Here is a 24,226-nt window from a genome sequence, read left to right as displayed (position 1 = left end):
AGTAATAATCTGCTATGATTTCTCATCTATTAAAGCAGGCTCTGAAGTCAACTCTTCAAAAGAAGACGCTGGTACCTGCTGTAGTTCTGTGTGCCTGGCTGTCTTTTGAACTCCTTCAAAGTTGCCCTTGTACTTTATCAGGGAAATGAAGAGGGAGATCCCTGTGTAATCTCCACCGTTACCTTTCATTTCTTGAGGTAATCATGCATAAAGTGTCCTGGGGGGAGAGTGCCTTTCCCTTCCTGACACAGCAGGTACTCCTTTGTGACTTTCCTGAGGCTTACAATAAGACACCGCTACATAGCAGCTTCCCTCATTTCTCAAAATACTATTACAGCATCGTTAAAATAATTTACATGCTGTTACTATCATTTTTCTGAGATAAAGCCATATGACCATGGAAGAGTCAAAATGCCCAATTTAGGAAAGAGTTTGAGTTTTTAATGCCATCGACAGCATGCACGCTGTGAGAAACTCCTCCATGAATGACAAGGAAAACACAGCTGCTTTCCTTCAAGTTTTTTTCTTTTGAATTATTTTTTCAGTTGTTCATTAGTCCTGTAAAGCCAATCAGCCTTTTTCTTCCAAATATTTGGCTAGGTAATAAATCCAACAAAATTCTAGCGGTTGTATATTGATCCGATTAAAAGTATGGTGCTTCGGAAAAGTACATGGGTTGCGTGAAGCCGCACAGCGTTTGACACAGAACAGACAGTTTGCCACCAATTATTGCACATAAACACTAGCAGAGCACATAAACGGCTGCAGGACTTCAGGAGAATAAATAACGGGTTGCAGATTTAATACTGGCTGTCATATCACTGCTTTGTGGGTTTTATTAATGACTTACTAGACAAGAGGAGCCCTTATTCTGCTCCTCTGAGATCTGAGAAGACACGAGATAGATGCGGTTTACATTTCTCTAAACTTAGAAGTCATGATGTAAAACACAGAAATAGACATGAATAGAAAAAAAAAAGCCAAAATGTGTAATTTGAAAAACGTGTTAAAGCAATAGTTGCACAAAATACCCCTTTCCAAAAGGTTCAAAGGAAGAGGGCTATGGGTAGAGAGCCCTATGGGGCTATTTGTTCCTTCGGGAGCAAAAAGCTAATTTTTAGAATTTGTGAAAACTGAGAAAACAATTACTTCGTTGTGTATGGATACTTTCATTCTTCAAAATTCTGAGAGGAATGTTGATCAAGAAATGCTGGGACCCAAAGATCCCATGAATACTTGGTGTGGCTATTGCGCCTGGGGCGATACCACGTTTCCTGACAGGTCTCTGGTGTCTCTCATGCCGTGGTGGTGGCACAGCGCTGGCCTTACAACCAGGGGGCTGTGGAACCACCACCACCTTAATGGAGTCGCAGTGAGCTTTCTTGCATTTTGAGCTGGATCTGGATTTCAGGCTGCCACTTCATCTGCCTCATCACCGGGAATGGGAAGCAGGACCGACCGCATCAGTGGGCCGACGTTTATCGGAGCAAAGCTTCGCCCTGGTGCCTCTGCACTTCATGAGGGGAAGGCCTGTACCTGCCGCTCCGAGGAGACCAGGAGGGAGAAAACCTGTGGAAAACCAGACCAAAAGTCTGCCTAGCACCCCCGAAGAACGCAAGAATACGGTGCTACTCCTGCAGAGAGCACTCCCCGCTTCCAGCGACCTGAGCCCTTCGCTAATTGCGCTCTAATTGTGCTGCGCTCCCCCCTGAGGAGAATTGGCGGGAACCGCGGCCGCGCGCACCTCCCCGCCCCAACGCGAGGGGCCGCCGCGCACACGCAGGAAGCCTGACCCCTCCCGGCCACCGTCCCGCCCCCGCCCCGCCCTTCCCACCGGCGGGGCCCCGCCTCCTCCAGCCGTGACGCCGCGACCCGGATGCTGTTGCCGCGAGCACTTCCGGCGGCGGCGGCGGCGGCGGCGGTGAGGGGTCGCCGAGGCGGAGGGTCCGGTGCTGGCCCGTCCCGACCCGCGGCCCGGGCCCGGCCTGGTAGCCGGCCCAGCATGCCGGGGCGGCCCGCCCCGCCTAGCCCGTCCGCCCGCTCTTCTCTATGCGGCTGGCCCGTAGCTCCGGCGCTGCCTCCTCCGCGCCACTGCCCCCCGGCTGGGACGTGACCACAGCTCGCTGCCTGTCCGGCCGCTCCTCCCCGGTGCTGCCCAGTGAGTGGCCGAGGCGCCAGGGCCTTTCCTCGGGGGGCACCTGGGAGGGGGCCGGGGGGGGGGTAGGTTCACCAGGGCACGAAGGGGACCCCTCTCCTCTCCTGCCCGCTCCGCTTCGCCTCAGCCGCTGTGGAGGAGACAGGACCTCGGTTTAACGGGCTTTGGCGTGCCCGGGATTAGTGACGGTGTGGGGTCGAGGCGCGGGTCATGCGTGGGCTGCCCCTGAGCCCAGGTAGCGTTGCTCTTTATCTCCTGAGGCTTCTCGTGTCCTCTCTGCCTCCCAGCGCCCCGGAGGCTGAAGCCATCATCAGTATTAAGTGAGGAGCCCCGGAGATCTTGTGGTGGGTAAGAGGATTATGGGGCTTCCGTGCTTATGCAGGCTCTGGCCTTGCTTTTTGTGAGCGTGGCCGTGACATCTTGTAGCTGGACACCTGCTTGCTGGGCGTAAGGCTCGTTCTAGGTTACCAAACTTAGCCAAGAGGTTCCTGGGGAATTGCAGCTTTTAAGTGCAGGTGCAGCGTGTCTGCGCTGAACTGATGGTATTGAGGTCATAGTGATAGAGGTGTTTTCTTCTAAAAATAGATGAATAGCTGACATGTAGTTATCTTGGTTAATTAAAGCCAAACTTAGATGCCAGTGATGCCGTCAGCTTGTAGAGGTGATTAAGAGTGTTTTTTGTTGGGAGAAATGTTGTATACCTTGACAAGTGCGTAACATAAAATATGTATTTTTAGCAATGGAGGCTCCATATGATGGCACTGAAGTAACTGTGGTAATGGAGGAAATAGAGGGCACTTACACTTATGCATCACCAGTGCCGTCTAAGAAGAAAAAGAAATATAAAAGTACTGGTGATCATGGAGAAAAAGCCAAGAAGCCTAGGTAAGTTCTTTCTGTCTTTATTTAGCTGCTATCTAGGGTATGGGAGCAGTTTTCCTTGTTTCTGACAAGAGTGAACTTTGCAGTACACTTGGAACACTTCATAGTGTAAAACATCATGTGTAAAACATTAGCCTGGCATTTTGGGCCCACTGACGTCCTTGTCTTTATGGGTGCTACCATTGCTTGACCTAAAGTTTTTGTACCCTAGAATAATTTACCTTAGGCTCTTTCTCCTTACTGCAGAGATTCTCCTCAGAATCTTAGTTTTCATTTGGTTCAAAAATGCACTTACAAGTAGAATTGAATGTAACGTGCTTGTCATTTGACATTGAGACAAACGTAAACCTCGTGGATTTCTTTTTCCAAAGGAATTTATGTAGAATGATGTTAACGTTTCAGTCTTTGGTTGTGTTTCAGATCTGCTTACCTTCTCTACTATTATGATATTTACTTGAAAGTACAGCAAGAGCTCCCTCACCTCCCTCAATCTGAAATCAACAAAAAGATCAGTGAGAGCTGGAGGTTGCTCAGTGTGGCTGAAAAAAGCTATTACTTGGAGAAGGCCAAGCTAGAGAAAGAGGGATTGGACCCGGTAAGTCATCTTTCTGGCAGTTCTTTGCCATGTGAAGAGAGAGGCACTTAACTGCTTACACAGCACTGTGTGTAGGAGAATCATTTAACTGAAGATTCCAGTTTGTATTTCTGCTTAGGACAGCCTATAAAGAAGCAGTGTGTGAGGCCACTGTCTCTTGCTTTTGCCTTCTGTTCAGTCAAGGGATAATTTCAAGACGGATATATCTAGTACCTGCTGACGAGGATGGTAGTTATTTTTGTTTCATGTCATCGGGGTGATTGATGGTAAAGTGGATAATAAAACCAGGGCTGAGAGGGATTCTGCAGGCTCTGCCATGTGGAGAAATTCCCAGCAAACTACTTCAGGAAACCATTTAAACTTTAGGCATTAAAATAGCAGGACTAAGAATTGAATCTTTTCCTTTTCTCTTATTCATTTATTCCATACTCTGTTTTTTGCCAACAGAACTCCAAGGTGTCCACTCGAACTGCAGTAGTTCCAGACATTCCAGGTTTCCGTAAGATTCTTCCTCGCTCAGATTATATAATTATTCCTAAAACCACTCTTCAAGAAGACAGGAGCAGGCAGTCACTGGAACTGTGTGTGACACAGGGTCAGGCACCGTCCGAAGGGTTAACAGCTTCCAGTAATATCACAAATGTCTCCCGTGATGCTGTGCAAAACATCCTTTCTGTGGACTCGAGCCATGTTGGCATTGCTGAGCAGTGCATTGCCATTGAAGGACTAGCAGAAGAGACTGCTTCCTTTGGTCAGTCCGATGCTGTGGAAGAAGTGGTTGCATCAGAGGTCCTCTCTCGCTATGTTGGGCCTGTGACAGAGAAAGTGGCTGGAGATGTCCTCTTGGATGAGGCTTCTTTGGAAATAGAAGGGCAACCGTATCAGACAGCTCGGGTGGTTATTGAGGAGACTCTAGTTAGCAGCTCCACAGACATCTCCAACGGGAGCATCGCTGTGGCCCGTCCTCAGGTTTCAGATGGTGTGTCTGTGGTGACCGTGATGACTGGGAGGGTAAGTTGTTCCAGTGACACTCGGACTCCTGCCAGAGTCTCACCTGAAATGTCTGAGTGCTGTTTAACACATTTTACTTAAGATCCTTGGTGGCTGCAGGAGAACCTGTATTGCCCGGTGTGCTTGCACTCTGGTGAGGGAAACAGCTACTTTTGTAACTCAGTGATTACAGCGTCTCTGCTTGCAGATTGACTCTGCCATATGCTGATAGCGCTTGTGTCTTAAGATGACTGCTTGAGTTTTTTTAATTGTTTCTTATAACGATACTTGGGGTGGGTTCCGCAGTTGGAATACAAGATTTTGGGGAGAAGAAAATGTTACCTCTGTGCTCCTGGTAGCTGTTTTCTTGGTTGCAGAGAGGTAGAAGGGAGTCCTTTTAAGTTGAGGTGTTAGGGATTGGTTATAGAAGATCCAATTCTTCACAGAATAAGGTTTGCTGTTTTCAATTTCAAGCTATAAAGAGTTCGGTAATTTCCAGAGTAGAGCTGGTAAGGCCATTGCTTTTGAAATGATTGCTCTTCTTTCCTGCTTTCTGGTTTCATCAGTCCTTAAGACATATGTTCAATGGTAGTGTTCATGAGAGGGTGGGACACAGGTCACCATGTCTCTTGTTTTCTGCATGTATCTTCCCTTTGACTTCATTTTAGGATACTGAAGAGAGTAGCTCCTCCACACCTGCTACACAGTTTATTATGTTACCTTTGCCAGCTCATTCTGTTGTGGAGAACCCAGCGTCAATTAAATTGGTAAGAAATTCAGAGTCTTGTATGATATTTTAAGGTATGGATATATTACCACAGGATTGTCTTAAAGGTGTTGGAGTAGGAAGGGTTTGATCACGGTTCAGTTCTTAAAGATAATCCAGTTTGGAGTCATCGTGTCAGTTGATACACTTCTTGTCCCTGGTTTTATGCCTTATGCATGTTAATGGGGGTCTCTGACTTCCTAGAGTGTCTCATAGGGGGCCTGTTTCTGCAGCCTTCTTCCCTCAAGGAGTTCTTGGAAACGGATGGAGTAGATAACGCTATCACAACACATCTGGCCAATGGCAGTTTCTGTGTTGCCTTTTTCAGGGTCTGTGTAGCCATCTACGTCCTCTACTTGGATGCATATTTGTCTTCATAAAATGCCAGTGTGCATCCCTTTAAGGGCAAGAATCTGCCCTTGTGACAGGAAAACACGAGCTCCTTGGTCCTGTGGATGGCTGTCTCTTTGGCCATGTGACAGGAGAGGAGCAGTGACATAAGGTTTTGAGAACCCATGTAAAAGGTTGTATGGCCTGTTGCATAAGGAAGAACAGTATTATTTCTCTATCTACTCCAGCCACCTGTATTTCTGTGATGGATTGATGCTGGCTGGATGCCACGTGCCCACCAAAGCCACTCTATCGCTCCCCTCCTCAGCTAGACAGGGAAGAGAAAAATACAATGAAGGGCTCATGGGTTGAGATAAGGACAGGGAGCGATCACTCAACCAATTACTGTCATGGGCAAAACAGACTCGACTTAGGGAAAATTAACTTAATTTGTTGCCAGTCAAACCAGAGTAGGGTAATGAGAAATAAAACCAAATCTTAAAACACCTACCCACCCCCACCCCCCCTTCTTCTGGGTCACAGCTTCACTCCCGAATTCTCTACCTACCCCCCCGCAGCAGTGCAGGGGGACAGGGAATGGGGGTTACTGTCAGTTCATCACATGTTGTCTCTGCTGCTCCTTCTTCAGGGGCAGGACTCCTTACACTCTTCCCCTGCTCCAGCGTGGGGTCCCTCCCATGGGAGACAGTCCTCCATGAACTTCTCCAACGTGGGTCCTTCCCATGGGCTGTAGTTCTTCACGAACTTCTCCAGCATGGGTCCCTTCCACAGTATGCAGTCCTTCAGGAGCACACTGCTCCAGCGTGGGTCCCCCATGGGGTCACAAGTCCTGCCAGAAAACCTGCTCTGTGGGCTCCTCTCTCCACAGATCTGCAGGTCCTGCCAGGAGCCTGCTCCAGCACAGACTTCCCACAGGGTCACAGCCTCCTTTGGGTGTCCACCTGCTCCGGTGTGGGGTCCTCCATGGGCTGCAGGTGGAGATCTGCTCCACCGTGGACCTCCATGGGCTGCAGGGGGACAGCCTGCCTCACCATGGTCTTCCCCACGGGCTGCAGGGGAATCTCTGCTCTGGCACCTGGAGCATCTCCTCCCCCTCCCTTCTTCACTGACCCTGGGGGTCTGCAGGGTTGTTTCTCTTACATGTTCTCACTCCTCTCTCCATCTGCAGTTTCTGTGCCGCAGCAACCTTTTTTTCCTTCTTGAATCTGTTATCCCAGAGGCACTACCACTATCGCTGATGGGCTTGGCCTTGGCCAGCAGCGGGTCCATCTTGGAGCCGGCTGGCATTGGCTCTGTTGGACATAGGGGAAGCTTCTAGCAGCTTCTCACAGAAGCCACCCCGGTAACCACAGCTACCGAAACCTTGCCACGCAGACACAATACACATTGTAGGACCTCATTGTACAGTCAGCACTGCAGCTCCTGTGTTGTATAAGCTAGCATCAAATCTTCTTTTCCAGGTTCTTTGTGCTTCCAGCTGGTGGAACACTGCAGATATTTATAGCGGTGCATGGTGTGATATTCTTCCAGGTGTCTTGGGGGAATGGAAATACCTCAGGTTTTTGTTCCTGAGAAGTACCTAGCTTAAATTGTCTCATTTATTTGACAGCAACATTTGCATTTCTAGAAAAAAATGTACATAGTTAGGGACTTATGGCACAACAGCCCTCTGGGGAGTGTTGAGTACAGAATATTGAGAAGTGCTGTGCTGGTAAAAACTCAATGTGTTGATGCAGTTGTCCTGGCAAAGATGACAGGTTCTGCTTTAGTTGTCTTTATAAATAGTGCCTGGTGGTGCTGCTGGGGTTAGAGTAGTTTATAGCAAGTTACAGTAAAGCACCAGGGAGTACTTGACCACTGCATACAACAACAAATTACTGATGACAACTGCCTCTACATCATGAGTGCTTGTCTTCAAGTCTTGTCACCCTGTTGACATGAGTCTGTTAATCACATCTTGCCTCACTGTGGACTGCTGTTTGAATCATTCTTATACCATCTTATTATGACTTTTTCATATTCATAAGAGAACTGTTAGATCACTGTCAATGCAAGGTTAGCTTCTCCAGTAGGTTATAGGCATTGTTCATCTCTGCTCTGCAGTTTGATCTAAATTCGGGTAATACTGAAGGCTCTTGTATAGACGGAGCGTTTAGACTCAGAGTAGTTATGGTGCTGACTCACTCTGATCCAGCTGTGTGGTGGTTGATCAGTAAAAGGAATAATAGCGGAGGGTGGGTGATTTGCTGAATAATGTTTGTAAAGTGCTTACGAGGAAAAAGGGAGTGATGAGCACAGCTTTGTGTTTTTCAGCTCTGTAGAGAAATTCTTGACAACTCTCATTTCAGACAACCACGTATACTCGCAGGGGACATGGAAATTGCACCAATCCTGGCTGTTCCTTCACTTATGTCACCAGGCATAAGCCACCAAAATGCCCGACATGTGGGAACTTCCTGGGAGGGAAATGGATCCCAAAGGTAAATTTGCCTTTCCTTCCCTGATTTTCAGCCAAAAAGTGCTGTTTTAGTGATGCCTGTGATATTTCTAGACCTGTAGGTCTAGCACAGGAGGTCAGATATGCCAGAATTGATCCCTGCACTTGTGTTCCAGTGCTTGTGCTGGAGCAAGTCACCATTGCAGAGGACACTTGGCCAAGGTGAGGCAGACCTGAAATCACCACACCTTGGGTAAAGATGCCACTTGTAATGGTGTCAGCTAGAATAGATGGGGCTGCATTTGGTAACTCTCACTGAGAGGATACACATTTTTCTGGCCTTCTGCCTGCATTATAGTTCCTGGAAGGCATTGCCTGTTCTTCCTGCTACAGCCCTAGCTAAGCTCAGGAATTTGAACCATTTGTTTTGTGGTAACTTACCTGTGTTTGAAGTTCTTCTATGAATTGAGGTTTTCTGTGGTTTTTCAACATCATTTTTTCAACAGAAAGGAGGAACAAGCCTCAACTATAGTAGGTATGTGATCCTTTGGGAGCTAGCTAATAAAGTTGATCTAGCGGAAGGTGAAGTGCTGTTGGGTATTGTTGACTCATGGCCTTTTGTCTGATCATTCGTGATGTTCTGACCTTTGGCTGGAAGGAAATTCACGAGTGTTGGTGGAGTTGTGAAGTTTGAGTGGAAAAGTCTTTCTCCAGGTGATACCTACTCTGCTTAAGTTATTGGCATCTCTGCTAGCTATATACAGCAAAAACCACTTGATCCTTAAACCTTGGCAATGTCGTGGTAATTAGTCAGATCTGAGCAGATGTGAGTTCATTAAATTTCTTTCTGAAACAAGGCTCCTTGGGCACAAGTTAAAGGATGTTCTCAGTGTGAAAATTTGCATTGACATTCAGCGGCTTTATGTGGATTTGTTCTGAACCTCCTTTGTTTTGTGTCTAGATCCATTGAACATTTAGGGGCAAGAACTTTTTTAGGCAGCTTACAAGCTCTGTAGTGTGTGAGCTGAAGGCTGGGCTTCCTACGTGGTAGGATACAAATAGTGTTGATGGTGTCTTAGTTTTTGTTCTGTAAACCTGCTGAAGTAGATAGATGGCCAGCTGCAAAAATGTATTTCTGCCTGAATGTGGCGTGCCTGCTTCTGTTAAATCCTACATTGATTAAAACTGAAAGGTTTTAGAGGGAGTTTTCTTCCTGTCTTGCAGTTTTATTCTGCTCTGCTGGGAACATGTTTGCGTAAACAGTTCCACCTGTTTTTATGGTGTCATGCCTTGGGAGAAGCATACACCAGCAGGTTTTTTTTTAACCGGTAATAACATCAGTAGAACTGAAACTATATATACATACATTCCTGTTCCTTAGAAAGTAAAGGGACTAGGTTGTAAGATGTCTGTTTTTAAAAACCTAGATTATCCTTCTGAGTGTGAACTCTGTAGAGAGCTTAGAATTAATGTGTTTATCGTGCCAGAAACTTGATTCCATTTCTGATATCTTTTTGCATATTACTAATTCAGTGTTCCATCATACCTTTGTTGACCCCAATACATGGCTCCTGTAGCCTTAATCTTGAAGGTAATGTTTTTCTTAAAGTCAAAAAACCTTCCTAATTAATTTTCTGTTTCCTGACTTGCTCAAATGCATGCTTTTCTGAATACACGTATCCAAAAGATAACAAGTTCTATATCTAGCTTCTTTTGGTTCCTCAACAGCATGGAAGAACAGACAGTGTCAGAGCACTGAAGCTAGGAAAGGGGAGTGTAGGAGATGGGTCCTTGTTACAGAGGGTGGTAGGTGAGTTTGTGTTGTTGATGCTAATAGTGATATTTGAGGGAGTTTAAGAAAGATTGATTCTTCAAAGTAAACAGTGTCTAAAAATAATACATGAAGGGCCAGGAGGCTAGATAAAATGTTAACAGGGACTTTGCTGTCGTAGGAGATGATGTCTTTCTGCTCTTGTACAGTTCACTGCTTAAACACTTAGGATTTTGCTGTTTTGATCCAGCATTAAATAGGCCATGGAAAACCTGGCGTATGTGAAAGGAACTTAGTTATCTGTGAAAGTCTAAAGCTCTGAAGTGTGACTATCTTTTTGTTTCCAGGAAAAGCAACCAAAAAGCAAATCTGAGCCAAATTCAGGCGCCTCTGTTAAAACTCCATCAGCTAAAAGAGGTCAACAGACAGTATTCACAGAACCGGCAGCTGTTAGTGAGAGTACCTCCAAGACTGCTTTGGAAAGCTCTGAAGCTGTCAGCCAGCTGCTGAATGCTGTGCCTGTTGGAGGGCAAATGCAGGAGACGGAGTGGGAGGAAGTGATCATCTCTGAGGCTCACATTCTTGCAAACAATGTGCTTGCTGAAGACAGAGGGAGTGCTGTTGGAGTGATGCTGGGTCAAGACAGCCAACGGCAAGGAGACTCTTCTTCAGAGCAGGCAGAAAAAGATAGCATAGGGCTGGGGATGCCACCGTCTTCTGAGGTGCCAAGTTCAAATGCCTCTGCAAAAAAGCCAATGGGGTGAGTCAGTTTTCCATACGTTATGGGAGTATATGATGTCTGTTGTGTGCTGATGGGATGAATCCAAGAAATTGAAGGCTGTTGGCAGTGCTTCCTGTAAGACCTATTGTGTTTGCTGTCTGTTTTGTGCCAGTTCAGGATTGTTCCTTTGAGATTTTGTCCATCAGAGCTAATTTATTTTTTTTTAAAGTGACAATTAAATTGTAGTCACAGGGCAGATGTATCCTTAGCGCTATTTCTCCTTTCTACTGCAGTAGCTGTGATTATTATGCTAATAAAGCACAGTTCAGGGAAGAGGAGAAAGTTGAGGCTGAAGGGGAATTGATGGAATTTTTTTCCAGTTTTAGCTCTTGTCTTTCAGAATTGATGCTCCAGCTGCTACACACAAAGGACAAGAAGTAAAGAGTAAGCCAAGACCCAAGCCCTCCTTGCTGGCTGCAGCAAGACCCATGCGAGCCATTCTGCCTGCACCAGCCAGTGTGGGGAGAGAAGCCAGCACCGAGCAGCCTAGCAACAGACAGGCCTTTGCAAATACCGGTAAAAGCAGTATTCTCTGGTATGCTTTGGGAGTGGTTGTCTTTCTTCACCATGTTGAAGTGGTCTCTGTCAAATAATAAGATATATCTGAAGGGAGATAGCGACCTACACTAGAAAAAAACATTCTCTTTATCTCTGAGAGTGCAGTAAATGGGCCATGAAACACCTGCTTGGGTCATTTCAAGTTTAGAGGAAAAATCTCACATGACTATGGTGGCATTTACCAAAGATGTCAGTACGAAACAGGACCTGTTTTCTCATATCTAACCTGCTGCATCCCTTTCCTCCTTCAAGACAAACATTCCCCTGTGAGAACATCAGGCTTGAAGCCAAGTACGCTGAAACAATTGGGCCAGTCAATTCTGCAGCCACCGAGTGCCGAGGAGCGAAAGGTACCTATGGTTTGTTCTTCAAATGCATATTATTTTCCTGTTTTTTTTTTTCCTTGGGTGAGGGATATGACCTGAGTGGTGAGAAATAGAACACAAAAAAGTAGCAGCCTTATGATGATGAGAACTGTGACTGGCAGTTTTTATGGTTTGGCTTGGAAGCAACATGAATGCTAGATGGCTGAGTGTAGGAACTGAACTGAGAGATGCTGTTGGACAATCCTTCTGTTGGCTGCTTGGAGAACCTCCCAGTTAACTTCCAGAAGACGTTTTGAGGATCTGCTAGTGCTTTGATAATCTGACGTGCAATACTGAGTACAGAGTCTTTCACCTGTGAAATATGACTGAGTATGCCAAGATGCTGGAATACTTCTGTTTGAATTGTAATGCCTTAGTATGCAAAACAGTGTGTTGTAGTCCTCTGATATTAAATGAACATTAATTGATTTCTTAGGGGGGGAAAAATGCTAATAGGTATTGCTTACAGGATATATGTATTCAGTAGTAGGTGTCTCATGAGTGTGGTTTTTTTCTGCTTTCAATCTCTAGCTCCACAGTGCTTTGACCAGCAGGGCATCTCAGGTTAAGGTAGTGGAGGTTAAACCGGACATATTCCCTTCCTACAAGTACAGCTGCACCGTAACTTTGGTGAGGATTTTTCAGATGGTCTGACTTATACTGTGGGGAGTGTCACCTCTGGGATGAGACCATTCTGTGACTTTTGTTTTACTGACTTGCAGAAATGCCTCTCATGTTTAATGTGAGATAATCTGTACTTATGTCATCTGTTGACCTAATCCAGGGTGACTGTACTCCGTTGCAGTCGTGTTTGGGATCTTGTTAAGAAACGGATTTTTCTTCATGTCCTAGCATAATCCCCATCCCCTCGAGTTCAGCAGGGAGGATCAGTGGTTTCTGAATGAATTTAATGTGCAAGTGTTTGTGGTCTGGGGAACTGGCCCCAAAATGTTTGAGTGCCAGTTAAAGTATTCTATGCAAGGTGACAGGGCCTGCTATTTGACCTTTAAACGAGGTGTTATTAAGTGGGGAAAAAAATGTATGATATTCAAGCACACTTCTCTAGAATCTTGCTGGCATAGAATGATTTAGGTTGGAAAGGACCTTTAAGGTCATCGAGTCCAACTGCTAAAAGTCTAATGCATCTAAAAGTCAAGGTTAGCAAACATCTTTTTTGTGTCATTCAGGATTTGGGATTGGCAACATCACGTGGCAGAGGGAAATGCAAGAACCCCTCTTGTAATTACGTGTATACAAACAGGCACAAACCACGAATCTGTCCAAGCTGTGGATACAATCTTGCCAAAGACAGAGCGGAGAAAACAGCAAAATCCCTGGTAAGGTTCAGAATAGTTTGTCTTATCAAATGGCTGTTGTGGGGTGGGCAGTTTGCAGGTGCCCATGGGAACATGTTATTTTTTTTTCATTATGGTAAGCTTTTCTAACAGAATAATGTCCTATTGAAAATACTTGTGATGATGTTTGTACTGTCCAACTCCTGCAAAAATGGTGCTTCAGGCTGAGAATGAGACTGAGTGAACTCAGTTCTGCCACTGGATGTCTCTGTAGCTTAAAAATGCTTATGACGTGTTGGTACATGCTGGGGAAATCACCCCTGAAGTCACGTTTGTTGTGTCAGCTTTGTTGAACTTCAGACTTCATCAAGAAACTCCCAAGTGTGCTCTGCTTTGTGATCAGTTTGTGGCTAATGTCAGTTAAGTTAGTACATCTTGTGTTAGAGCTTCCTATTTTTAGGGGTTTGTAGTGCAACTTTACTTCCAGCCTGAATTTATTTCTGGATGTAGTATTTTTTTCTGTTATAGAAAGATGTTTTTCAATTGTCTGCTGTTCTACATGGATGTAAATAATGAATTCTGGGGTTTGGTTTTTTGGGTTTTTTTGGCATTTGAAATTTCAAAGATTAGCTTTTCTTGTACAGAGTTGTTTTATTTAAAATAAAAAAAAGGAGCTGTTCTGTTGTTAGCTGAAATGCCTACTCAGCATATAGACAGACTACATTTTAGTCTGTGTGGTAATATGACTTTTCCACTTATTTTTTGTTTTTTTTTGTTTGTTTTTTTTTATTTTGAAGAACATAACTCTGTGTAGTGTTTATTAAAAAACCAAACAAACTGATATGGCCTGTGTGAAACTCACACATAAGCAGCTAGCTGTCTGAGGAACAGCAGTGTGCTTAGCTCAGCTTGCATTTTGAGAGGCATGTGGCTTGTCTCTTCCTCATTTGTTTTTTTTTCTTATTTTTTGGATCTCGATGTGTTTAACATTCCTGTCACACAGTTCATTGTTGTCTCTGGGCTTTGGACTGATCATTTATCTCATTGCTAGACTAGACAGAAAAACAGGTTGAAATGTTGGCAGAAGAGTTTAAGTGATTAAACAGATTAGCCTGTTTGCGTTCTCACCGTTCTGAGCCACCTAGAGTTTAGTTCTCCTGTGCTTGTGCATTTTGTCTAGAGAGTGTATATGTGTTGGGCGGGTGTGTGTGTCTAAGGACTAAAGTTGATCAATTGTAATTGATTAGTGTATTCTGTATATCACAGCCCCTAGCTCTCATTTAGTGCTTGTCTCCTCTAGCTTCTGGAGTGGTGTGCAGACTGCCGTGGCTCTCTGAGCATGATATACAGGAGAATGTGCCTGATAACCTATGGAGAAAGGCAGTGATGATTGCCAGGATTATTGAAGTGTTTATATACATCTTGCTGCTTGTCCTTACCCTCTTGATCCTCAATCCCTGCACTGACACTTCAGTTTAATGGCAAATCTGTGATGGGCTAGCAGTATTATAGGAGTTCCTGAAAGTCTGGGCTGTAATAAAGTATTTTTGGTGAAGTAACTTAGGCTTGGAGCTACTGTCTGGAGTCAATGATTGAGCAGTGGAGTAGAAGTCAAGTCTACTGGGTACAAAGGTTACTGTGTTTCTGCTATCTTTTATGACTTCTTTGGTCTTCTTAATATTTCATCCCCATGCTTGCCTAGTTGAATATATGAGCGTTTGACTTGCTTTCTAGGAGGTCAGTCCAGGTCAGTCTGATGTGCTGAATACCAGTGAGCCCCTAACCCCATCCCAGAAAGAGATCCAGCGTCAATCCACCCTGCAGTTGCTGCGCAAGGTAATGCAAATCCCAGAGAATGAGTCGGAACTGGCTGAGGTCTTCGCGCTGATCCATGAACTCAACAGCTCGCGGCTCATCCTGTCCAACGTGAGTGAGGAGACAGTCACCATAGAGCAGACCTCCTGGTCAAACTACTATGAGTCTCCATCTGCGCAGTGCCTCCTCTGTAACAGCCCATTGTTCAAAGGGGGACAGAAGTAAGATTCTGTTTTAGACTTGTGACTCTTTCAACCTCATGCTGATATTCTATGTTGCAAGCGTGCCTGAAATAATATTTGCTTGAGCCCCTGGTACTGAAGCTGGTGTAAGTGACACTGAATAAGCTACAAGTGTGTGGAAAGGAAAGGGGTTAGGTGGTTAGTGATAAGCTGTTTCTGTTTCTCCTGTGCAATGTAGTTTGTCATACTTACTGTTTCCATACAGCAGGAGAGCTTGATCAAAGAGTGACGGCTAAGTCTAGATGTAATTTTTTTTTTCTTGAAACGGAATCTTTTCATTAGTCATCCTTTCTTTGTTTCCCAGTCTGATGTTTTGAGGCTGACAGAGGCAAAATTGCGGGATTATAGATGTGCATTATGTGATTTCCCTTTTCTCTGTCTTCCTGATCTGAATATTTCCTGTGTGGATTTTTTTCCTTATGATGTTTTCATTCTTTTCACGGCTTAGTGTGGGCTTGAGTGAATCCTTTTTTGGAATAAATACCCAAATTGAAACATGAAGGACTTTCAGAAATTACCAGTGTATAGGCTTACCTTAACTAGTTTTGTGTAAAAGCCTGTAAGAAATCTCCTCACTGAGTCTGCCTAACATCCTCCTGATGCTGAAAGCATGAGCCAAAACATTTTGCACAGCAAAATGTTGGGTAGTTTATTGTTGTGTTTCTTCAACCAAAAAGATATTCTTGATAGCAGTTAAGAATGTTTGCTTTGGTCAGGCTAGTATTAATTGAGATTTTTCCAGCAGAGGTACTTTTTATACTCATTAATTTTTGCAGAACAGTGCTATCTTGCACCCTGTCCCTCACCTTGTGACTTTACCAACCTGTGCTTTGTAAATACTTGCTTCAATGCTGGGCTGCTTGGCAATGCTCTGAGTGTGGGACTCTCTCATGTACTGGCATAGGCTTTAATTAAACCCCTGCCAGTGGGAGGGAGCCAGCTTTGACTTTGATTCCTATTTTCCTAGGTGGACAGCTGTATTTCTGTCACAGGGGCACAACTGGCATTTTCCTGTCTGAACTTCCTCCTCGGCAGCTGTACTGTAGAGGAGCGGGCCTTTCTGAATCTGTGTGTGCAGGGACAGGCTGTCCAGTAGAATGTGTTACTAGTCACCATGTGTTGCCCCACAGCAATAGGGCTGATGCTTCTCCCAGGGCAGCTGGGGCCATAGATTTTCTCCACCTCTCAAATACTGTGCACCCAATGTATGGAGCTGGAGAGATGCTGTAGTGCTGTTAAAAGATTGTGAGCAGTGACCTGACTCTGCCAGGGGAATCCATTTTAAAATGTAACATTTTCTTTGCTGGTGTGAAATGATGTGAACTGGCTTAGACTGACATACTAATGAACTGATCTCAACAAGAATGTTTTAAGTTACTGCAGGACTGGACTGAGAAACCTGATAGCTTGACTCTGAGTCGTGTTTTGTTGTCTGTTACAGTTCCCTTGCTGGTCCTCAGGAGTGCTGGCTGCTGACAGCTAATAGATTACAGGTGGTTACAGCTCAGGTCAAAGTGTGCTTGAACCTGCAGTGTCTGGCCCTCCATAGCTTCACTGATATTTACACAGGTAGGAAAAATGTAAGCATACCAACTTGCAGCACGACTACAGTCTAAACCCTTCAGAAGCCTTGGGAGTGTCTGAGGGCATTGTCTTTGCACAGAAAGGTCTATTCCATGCCCCAATGTATTAAACTTGAATTATTTTTTACTTGCACTATTCTTCTGCTTCTTCTGCAAAGTAAATCTATATTTGTGAGGAAAAACATGTATGAATGCTTTGATGAGGAAGACCATGCCTTGCTACACAGGTGTAGGTCTCCTCTGTGTAAGTGGTAAATGTTGAGTTCTGCAAGGCAACCCCTGAGATCTTGGGCAAAGATACCTCTGCAGAGTGTTGTTTCTCAGTGTTGACTAGTGAGACTCAGTGGCAGTCTCTGTCGGCCTCCTGCAAGACAGCATGGAGCTGAGGAGATGGATAGGCTGCTCTTTCTTGTAGTCTTTTTAATTTAAAGGCAAGTCTGTGAAAGGAGCTAGTCTCACTAATGTGCAGAGGAAACAGTCCCAGAAGCCCTATCCATGTTTCCGTTATCCTCTGAATCGTACTTGTATGAGTATTTTGCATATCAGTAAGGAATATATTTCTTTGTGAGGAAGATCTGGAACCCTACAGACAATAACTGTCTTGTTTTAACTGCAGGCCTTTTCAATGTGGGTAACAAGTTGCTAGTGAGCTTGGATCTTCTATTTGCAATCCGAAACCACATTAAACTTGGAGAAGATCCCAGAGTGGCTGTTGGCAATATTCTGGACTCTGTTCAGGAGCAAACTGGTGGGTTTTCTTATTTGTTTTTTACTGTAACACTTAGACCAACTGTGATCTGCTGCTGATTGTTAGGTTATAAAAAGGCAAAGCTCACCTCTTCTGCTGTGGTATGTTTCTATTAAATCACTTCCTAAACTCAACAGTACCTCTGTTCTTTGTAACAATTCTCTGGAGGACAGCTTTGTTTTTATTCTGCATAGGAGAATTCTACTATCTCTCCAGTGACTTCAGGAAGTGAAAGCTGTTAGAGTGGCATGTTCTCTTTTCAGAAAAAAGCCTGAGCCCTGATGAGCAGATTCAGCTCCAGGAACTGCTGTGCAATGGCTACTGGGCCTTTGAGTGCCTAACAGTCCGGGATTACAATGATATGATCTGTGGAATCTGTGGCATAACCCCCAAGGTGGAAATAGCCCAGAGGAATGCGGAAAATGTCCTGGCACTGAAAAATATAGAGGTAGGCTTTTCACAAACTTCACATCCTGTTCGTGTTCAAAGCAGATCATAATAACTTTTGCTGACTCTGGTCTTCGTAATGCACGATAATTACATGAGACCTTTGTGAGCAGTTTTCTGCTGATGCCTGGCGAGAGGATGTGGCTGGAGTGGTGATGCCTGCACTTCCTCTTAGAGGTGTTGATGTATTGTTTGGGGAAAACAAGATCCTCTGTCCCTGGACCACAGGTTTTGTCCAGCGGCCACTGACAGTAGGGACCTTGGATGAAAATTGCTGAACTTGGCCTTCTTCCTTTGACACGAAGGCATTCTTTTTTTTCCCTAACAGCAGTTTCCTTGAGGAGCTGTCTTTTCCAATGGGGAAAAAAGCCCTACTAGTAGTATGCAGCATGTTTGGCTTTTGTGTCAAGTAAATGGTTTTGACCCTCCCCCCATGACAAGTGATTGTGGGGAGCTCTATAGCCTGAAGTCATTTTGTTATATTTGGGCTGAGCCCTCTCCTGTGTAGTCCTCATGCAATGAGTGAGGCTGACACAAAACTGTCAAATGAACTATGGTTATTTGTATTTGACCAGTGCGTTTCTTGCTCTTTCTAGTTTACTTGGCCAGAATTCTTGCCATCAAGTGAAGTGAATGTAGAAGACTTCTGGTCCACAATGGAGACGGAGGTGATTGAGCAGGTGGCTTTTCCTTCTAGCATCCCCATCACAAAGTTTGATGCCTCTATTGTTGCTCCTTTCTTCCCTCCACTGATGAGAGGAGCGATGGTGATCAATACTGAGAAGGACAAGAACCTGGATGCACAGCCAGTGCCAGGTAACTGCTGAGGTTGTGCTTATTAATGGAGTGCTTTATGTGGCGGTGACTTCAGTCCTTTGGTGACATTTAGAGTTGAGAATCAATGATTGCATGACTCTAAAAGTTACATCTGCTGAGAGAAGGCAAGAATGCTGGGGTGAGTTCACCTGTTCTCAGGATACTTAGCAGCTTGAGCTTTGGCCTGTCCAGTGAAGCTTGAATGCACTGGTGTGCTCTGATGCATTTGAGACATAGGGGACATGAGAGCACTGCACTGCAAATGAGATAGAGTCTGATTGCAGAGGGATGCATGCACAACTTGAATGCCAGTCAGTATTTGTTTCATGTTAGACTGATGCTTGGATTGTGAAAGCTGCAGGCAGTGCTTGGTATCTCATTATCATGATGTCAATAAAGGGTGAGTAAGTTTTTACAGAACTTGAAAAAAGACTAGGAGATGGATGTGCTAGTCCTGATCAGTGTTGTCAGCGTTCAGTATATCGAGGGCATTGACTGCATGTAAGAAGAAACCATGAGATGAATAAGCTCGGATGTATGAGAGCTAAATTTAGTTAGCACCTGGTTCCCATAACAGTTTAGGTATTAGGTATAAGAAGGAAAACTGGTTTTGCAAGCTTAACAAGTACATGAGTTGGCTTTGCAGACAGGGCTGCAGCTGTTTTAAAGAGCTGAGCTGCAGAAGGGCTACATGGGCTTTTGTAGAAGTGGAGCTCCAGAGAAAGAACCAGGGAGGAGATGTGAAGGGTGAGCCTGGAGCTGCTCAGTCCAAAGGCTGCAATCACATTTCTCTGTGCTCTTCTGTCACTTGTTTATCCTCATGTCAGCCCAACCAGGCATTTAAAGGTTGCAAGCGACAGGATAGACAAGTGCTTATGGAGTCTGCAACTTTGCTGGGCTCAGTCTGGTGACCTCACTCGTGAAGGGTTCAAGAGAAGTGTGGGCTGTGACATGCTTTGGAAATAGGACTATTCGTGGGTTTTGCTTGCTGGCAGATGGTTGTGCAGTCTCCACTTCTGTAGCCTTCAGAAGAAAATTTTTTGGTGACTTCCCTTCCTGTGAATGAGTGCTGAGACTTGTTTCCTGCCTTTGCAGGTAATGGGAGTGCCTTGGTGAGGCTCCTTCAGGAAGAAGTCTTCAGGCTTGAGCTGATAAGCTCTTACAGTGAGGAAGAGCTGCAGAGCTTTCTGACACAGTGTGGCATCCCCTGGGAGGCTTCCGATACAAAGGTAATGGCTTGTTTGCTGACATACAAGCTTCCAGGAGTGGAGCTGTTCCGTCACTGTCTTTGCCTCATTCACACTTGCCATCCTAGATAATTAACTTCTCATCTGACTGCATTAAGGGCAGAGGTGGTTTAGAAGTGAGTGCCTGCAGATTATAGGATAACTTACACATGGTGAAATAAATTGAACCTTTGTGGGCTAGAAGAAAGGAAGCCTGTAATTACCTTGCCACAGGCTCAGCGTCGTGTAATTGCTTGTCTTCCTCCCAGTGCCGAGTGTGGGATTAGGAAGTTACTGGATGAAGTGCAAATTAAGATTTGGGAGACCTTGCCTGCAGCCTTCTCCCTCTCTGGAGGAGTCCATTAATTTTAGCCACATACAGACTTTCTCTGGGCCTGTCTTTTCTAGGACCAGCTCTGCTACTCCCTCCTGGCTCTCTATGAGTTTGTGCAGAATGGGACAAGCGTCACACAAGCCTCTGCTCATCACACAGGAGGGAAAATCTATAAAGTGTGTCCACATCAGGTAAGGAAGGCTGGAGTCAGCAATGTTTTTTCTTACCTTGCTATTCACTATTATCTGACTTACCAGTGTAGAACTCCCTCATTAAATAGAAGCAATGGAGTGGGCCTCTTTGAGCCTTGGGAATGAAATACAGGGCCTCAGGGGCTTGGAGTATGAGCAGTCTTGCAGGAGATTTCAAGATTGACTAGTGATCTGAAGACTGGTTTTGATCTTGCTGCTGAGGTGGAGTTGAAAATCACCTCTTCCTGAACAAGATGAAGTGAATGTGTATGAGGAGGAAACAGAATATCTTTAGAGAAATTAACTGTCTGGTCACTGTATTGTCTGGAATACCTGAAAGGAAGCTTAATTTTTTTAAGACTGTATCTTTTTTTCCCATAAGTTTTCAGGTTTTTTGTGCTCTTTGGTGTTAATCCTTTTCTTTCCAGGTTGTATGTGGCTCAAAGTACATAGTAAGAGGAGAAAATGCCCGGGATCATGTGGACTTGTTGGTTTCCTCACGTCACTGGCCTCCAGTGTATGTTGTTGATACAGCCTCTTCAGTGGCGCTGTGTGCAGACATCTGCTGTCCTGGCCTGACTTCCCAGATGTGGGGGAAAAAACAGGGCTGTTTCTCTGACCCCATGGATCCTCCAATGGTTAGTTATGTCCACCTTTGCACTCTGCTATGCCACTCCAATGTGGAAAAGTTTCAAGTGAGATTTAAAATAAAAAATAATAAAAATTCAAAAAGTATATGTAGCCTGCATTGTGCCTCAAGATAATTTGACCTGATAAGTGTCTCCTGACTCACACCTTTGCAAGTGCATAGCTTCTGAGCATAGCAGAAAGCATTACATGTTGCTTTGGGCATTGTGTTAGGTCCATGCTCCTTAAGAGGAAGAGCTGTGCTGAAAGTGCATTGTAACAGTTCAAATCATGAACTTTGGAGCATGTTGGTTATTTTGACGTAGCAACTCATTTTTTCCCAAACTACTGCGATTACTTGAGAAATGGGAGAGGAAGAGGGTTGCTAGTGCCTTGGGATTATCTCTGTGGCCATATGAGTGAGGAGGGAGCATACAGAACCACCTTTGTGGCATTTAGGGGAAGCCTGAATCAGTTAGCCCTCCCTCTGTCCTGGGTCATAGTGCTGGCTGGAGTTCAGCCAAATAGTTTTGTCTTGTTCCTCTTAGCTGTGGGGAACTTCTTGTTCTACCTGATGTCTCTCTCTCTCCCAGTATGTGTCCTGCCCTGAACTGCTAGACCAGCACTACAGTGTAGACATGACTGTGGCTGAGCACTCTGTTCAGCACCCAATCACCAAGTCGTCGGCACGCCGAATTGTTCACACGGGTTCGGAGCAGAACAGCAACCAAGATCCAACGGCTCGGCATCACTGCATCTCCCTGTGCCGAGAGCTGGAGCCATACAGCGCCATCATTGCTGCTATCAATGACAGCAAAACTAGCAACATCCGCCAAAGGCCCATCACCTTCGAGAACGCCACGCACTATTACCTCTACAACCGCCTCATGGACTTCCTCACCAGCAGGGAAATTGTGAATCGCCAGATCCAGGAGATCGTACAGAGCTGCCAGCCTGGGGAGGTGGTAATTCGCGATGCTCTCTACCGGCTCGGAGTGGCCCAGATTAAAACAGAAACAGAAGAGGATGAAGAGGGGAAGCAGGAGGATGATAGAGGTTGCTGAGTAACAAAATAGCTTGTTGGTTTCTCTCTCTGGTTGTGTGGATGGGTGGGCTGGGCCAGCTTCTGTGAGGTTTGGGCAGCTGTCTGGCTTGAGAGTTTATTTTTGCAGGTTGGAGATGTGATGCCAGTGGCTTTGACTGCTGTTAATGACCAAAGAGCTGTGTGCTTCCATAGTGTCATGGTAGCTGCTGCAAGCATGGGTCTGTCAGCCCCCTTGCTGAAGGCTGCAACTGCCTCCCGAGGTGTGCAATGGACCTGCTGTTCAGTGCCGTGAAATGTTGCCCTCCCTGCAGCTGGCGAGTGGAGAAGGGAGAGGCATTTCTGGTGGTGGGGAGTATGCATGGTCAGGCACACAGGTTTTTTAATTCTGAATCTTGCTTGCTGACTTCTTTGTGCTTATTGGTGGCAGGGCTGGGGGTGTGGGAGCAGGCATGAAAGGCGGACGGCTAAGACTATTTCCCCCCAAACGTTCTGAATAGATTAGTTTAGGACACTGACTCCTGCTTGGAAATCCTGCGTAGCTCTCATGCGTTGGCTGCAAGGAGTCTTTAGACAAGGAGGAGCCAAGTGGCTTTAACACTCTGTATCTGGGGAGCTTCCCTGGAGGCTGCACTCCTGGGTCCAGGACTGTGGGTGCTTTGGCTGCAGAAAGTTTCTAGAATTGTTTGTCCCCTCACATGAGCACTAATAATTTAGAAGCTGAAACATACAGTGCGTGAAAAGTGTTAAGTACGTTAAGAATTGACCGGGCGAGCCCCAGGGGAACCAAGCTTGTTGGAGGGCTGTATGAGCGCTCTGTAGGGTGGTGGCTGTGGAAAGGGGAAGGACACTCAAAATTTTTGTGCTGTCCCTCTGGACACGTTTTTTAGCAGTTTCATTCTGTTCAACGACTTGCATTTCTATTGTCCTGTGCTTAGAACAGAATCACAGAGACTGTCTGTGGGATCAAGGAGAAACGATGAGCGCAGTGTCACCAGGGGGAGCAGGGTTCGGTATTTCACCCTCAGAGGAAGGCCTGGGAGAGCTGCATCCACATGTGCAATCTCAGCACTCTGTCAGGTGTCATATTTGCCATGCCCGTGTCCAGACAGCGCTGTGTGGGTTAGAAAAGTCTCATGCTGCCCAGGTTGCTCTATCAGCTCCTTGAGGGGAGTGGGGCTGAGACCTCTGCCCCTACAGCATGTCTGGAGAACACCTTGGGTTGCGGTTGTAAAGCTGAACGCACTGTCTGCTGCCAGCTCCCTCTGCTATTGCTGGCGGTGAAGGTGGATAGGTGTTGCTGTGACCTGCAGAGGAGAGGAGCGGGATGCTAGACTGCTAAGTTGCCATCCAGGAAGTTTATTTTGTCTGAGTGAGCAGTGGGGAAGATTCAGAGGCTTGCAGTGTGGTTGAAAACTCCCTTCTGTGAAGGGGAACCTATTGAGTACCGTACTGTTAAAGTAAATGTATTAAGTCTGAGCAAATGCAGTAATTATGGCTTGGGGTTTTTCTGTTAAGAACATTAACTTATTATAATGAGACATTAGTGACTTTTTTCAGTCAGTGATAAAGTTTAATAAATTATCTCCAATTTTTGGGGTGAAACTGCGGGCAAGTGACTTGTTTTTTGCGTATAAGACCTGGAGGACTGCAGTGGGAAAGGGCACAAACACTATGTGCACATATACCACGTGTCAAATAAAATTATCCTGCTAAATATAGCTAAGATATAGTTCTTACAAGTGGCAAGAAAGTAGCTTCTGCAGCTGGCTGACTGCTGTAGTCTACCTGCTCTTGTTCTGCATTCCCCTGCACAGGGCAGCAGCTCCTGAGGTGACTGACTTTCATAGGAGAGAGTCTGCAGCAGGTGACAGTAACTTCTCTTCAGGGAGTGTTTAATAGCCTGGGCTGGAGCTATTGTTAGAGGAGGTTCTGCTGCAGCAAGCTCATGTCTCTGGTCACCGGGGTCCTTCTGCCTTGACCCTGCCCTTGGCATTGCACTGCCTTTCCCATGCAGACTGCTGCTGTGTGCGCCTGTCTCAAACACAGTGACTGTTGTTGGCATCCCATCATCACAATTGAAATTACTCATTCCCCCATTATATCCATGCATGGATACTACTTAATTTTTCCCAATTACAGACAGGCCAGTCAGAGCAAAGTGGTTTAAAACCTTGCTTTTAATAAATTTTTTGCAATTACACAAGAT

At 45.4% G+C, this 24,226-nt stretch overlaps 1 protein-coding gene across 2 annotated transcripts; it reads left to right on the top strand.

The window, feature by feature from the left end:
• The first annotated feature begins 1,894 nt into the window (after positions 1 to 1,894).
• HMGXB3 (HMG-box containing 3) lies at positions 1,895 to 24,126 on the top strand. Of its 2 annotated transcripts, XM_049829308.1 has the most exons (20): positions 1,895 to 2,158; positions 2,893 to 3,040; positions 3,458 to 3,632; positions 4,080 to 4,643; positions 5,291 to 5,389; positions 8,088 to 8,219; positions 10,295 to 10,707; positions 11,069 to 11,244; positions 11,539 to 11,636; positions 12,183 to 12,281; positions 12,839 to 12,988; positions 14,681 to 14,982; positions 16,445 to 16,572; positions 17,203 to 17,334; positions 17,598 to 17,782; positions 18,378 to 18,597; positions 19,693 to 19,826; positions 20,232 to 20,348; positions 20,777 to 20,986; positions 21,569 to 24,126. In XM_049829308.1, exons 1-20 carry the CDS (start codon positions 2,050 to 2,052, stop codon positions 22,037 to 22,039), a joined length of 4,062 nt encoding a protein of 1,353 aa, XP_049685265.1. In that variant the 5' UTR covers positions 1,895 to 2,049; the 3' UTR covers positions 22,040 to 24,126. The 2 variants fall into 2 exon arrangements, with proteins under 2 accessions (XP_049685265.1, XP_049685266.1); XM_049829309.1 differs by lacking the exon at positions 12,183 to 12,281.
• The last annotated feature ends 100 nt before the right edge of the window (positions 24,127 to 24,226 follow it).

This window comes from Accipiter gentilis, chromosome 26, assembly GCF_929443795.1.
Source record: "Accipiter gentilis chromosome 26, bAccGen1.1, whole genome shotgun sequence".
Lineage (NCBI taxonomy): Eukaryota > Metazoa > Chordata > Aves > Accipitriformes > Accipitridae > Astur > Astur gentilis.
Note: the sequence above shows the minus strand (reverse complement) of the source record. Positions and strands in the feature narration are given on the sequence as shown.

Coding starts and splice junctions, on each gene's coding strand:
- HMGXB3 (XM_049829308.1), top strand. CDS start 2,050: ATGCGGCTGGCCCGTAGCTCCGGCGCTGCCTCCTCCGCGCCACTGCCC. Junction 12,282..12,838: donor ACAGCTGCACCGTAACTTTG/GTGAGGATTTTT, acceptor TGTGTCATTCAG/GATTTGGGATTGGCAACATC. Junction 14,983..16,444: donor TTGTTCAAAGGGGGACAGAA/GTAAGATTCTGT, acceptor TGTCTGTTACAG/TTCCCTTGCTGGTCCTCAGG.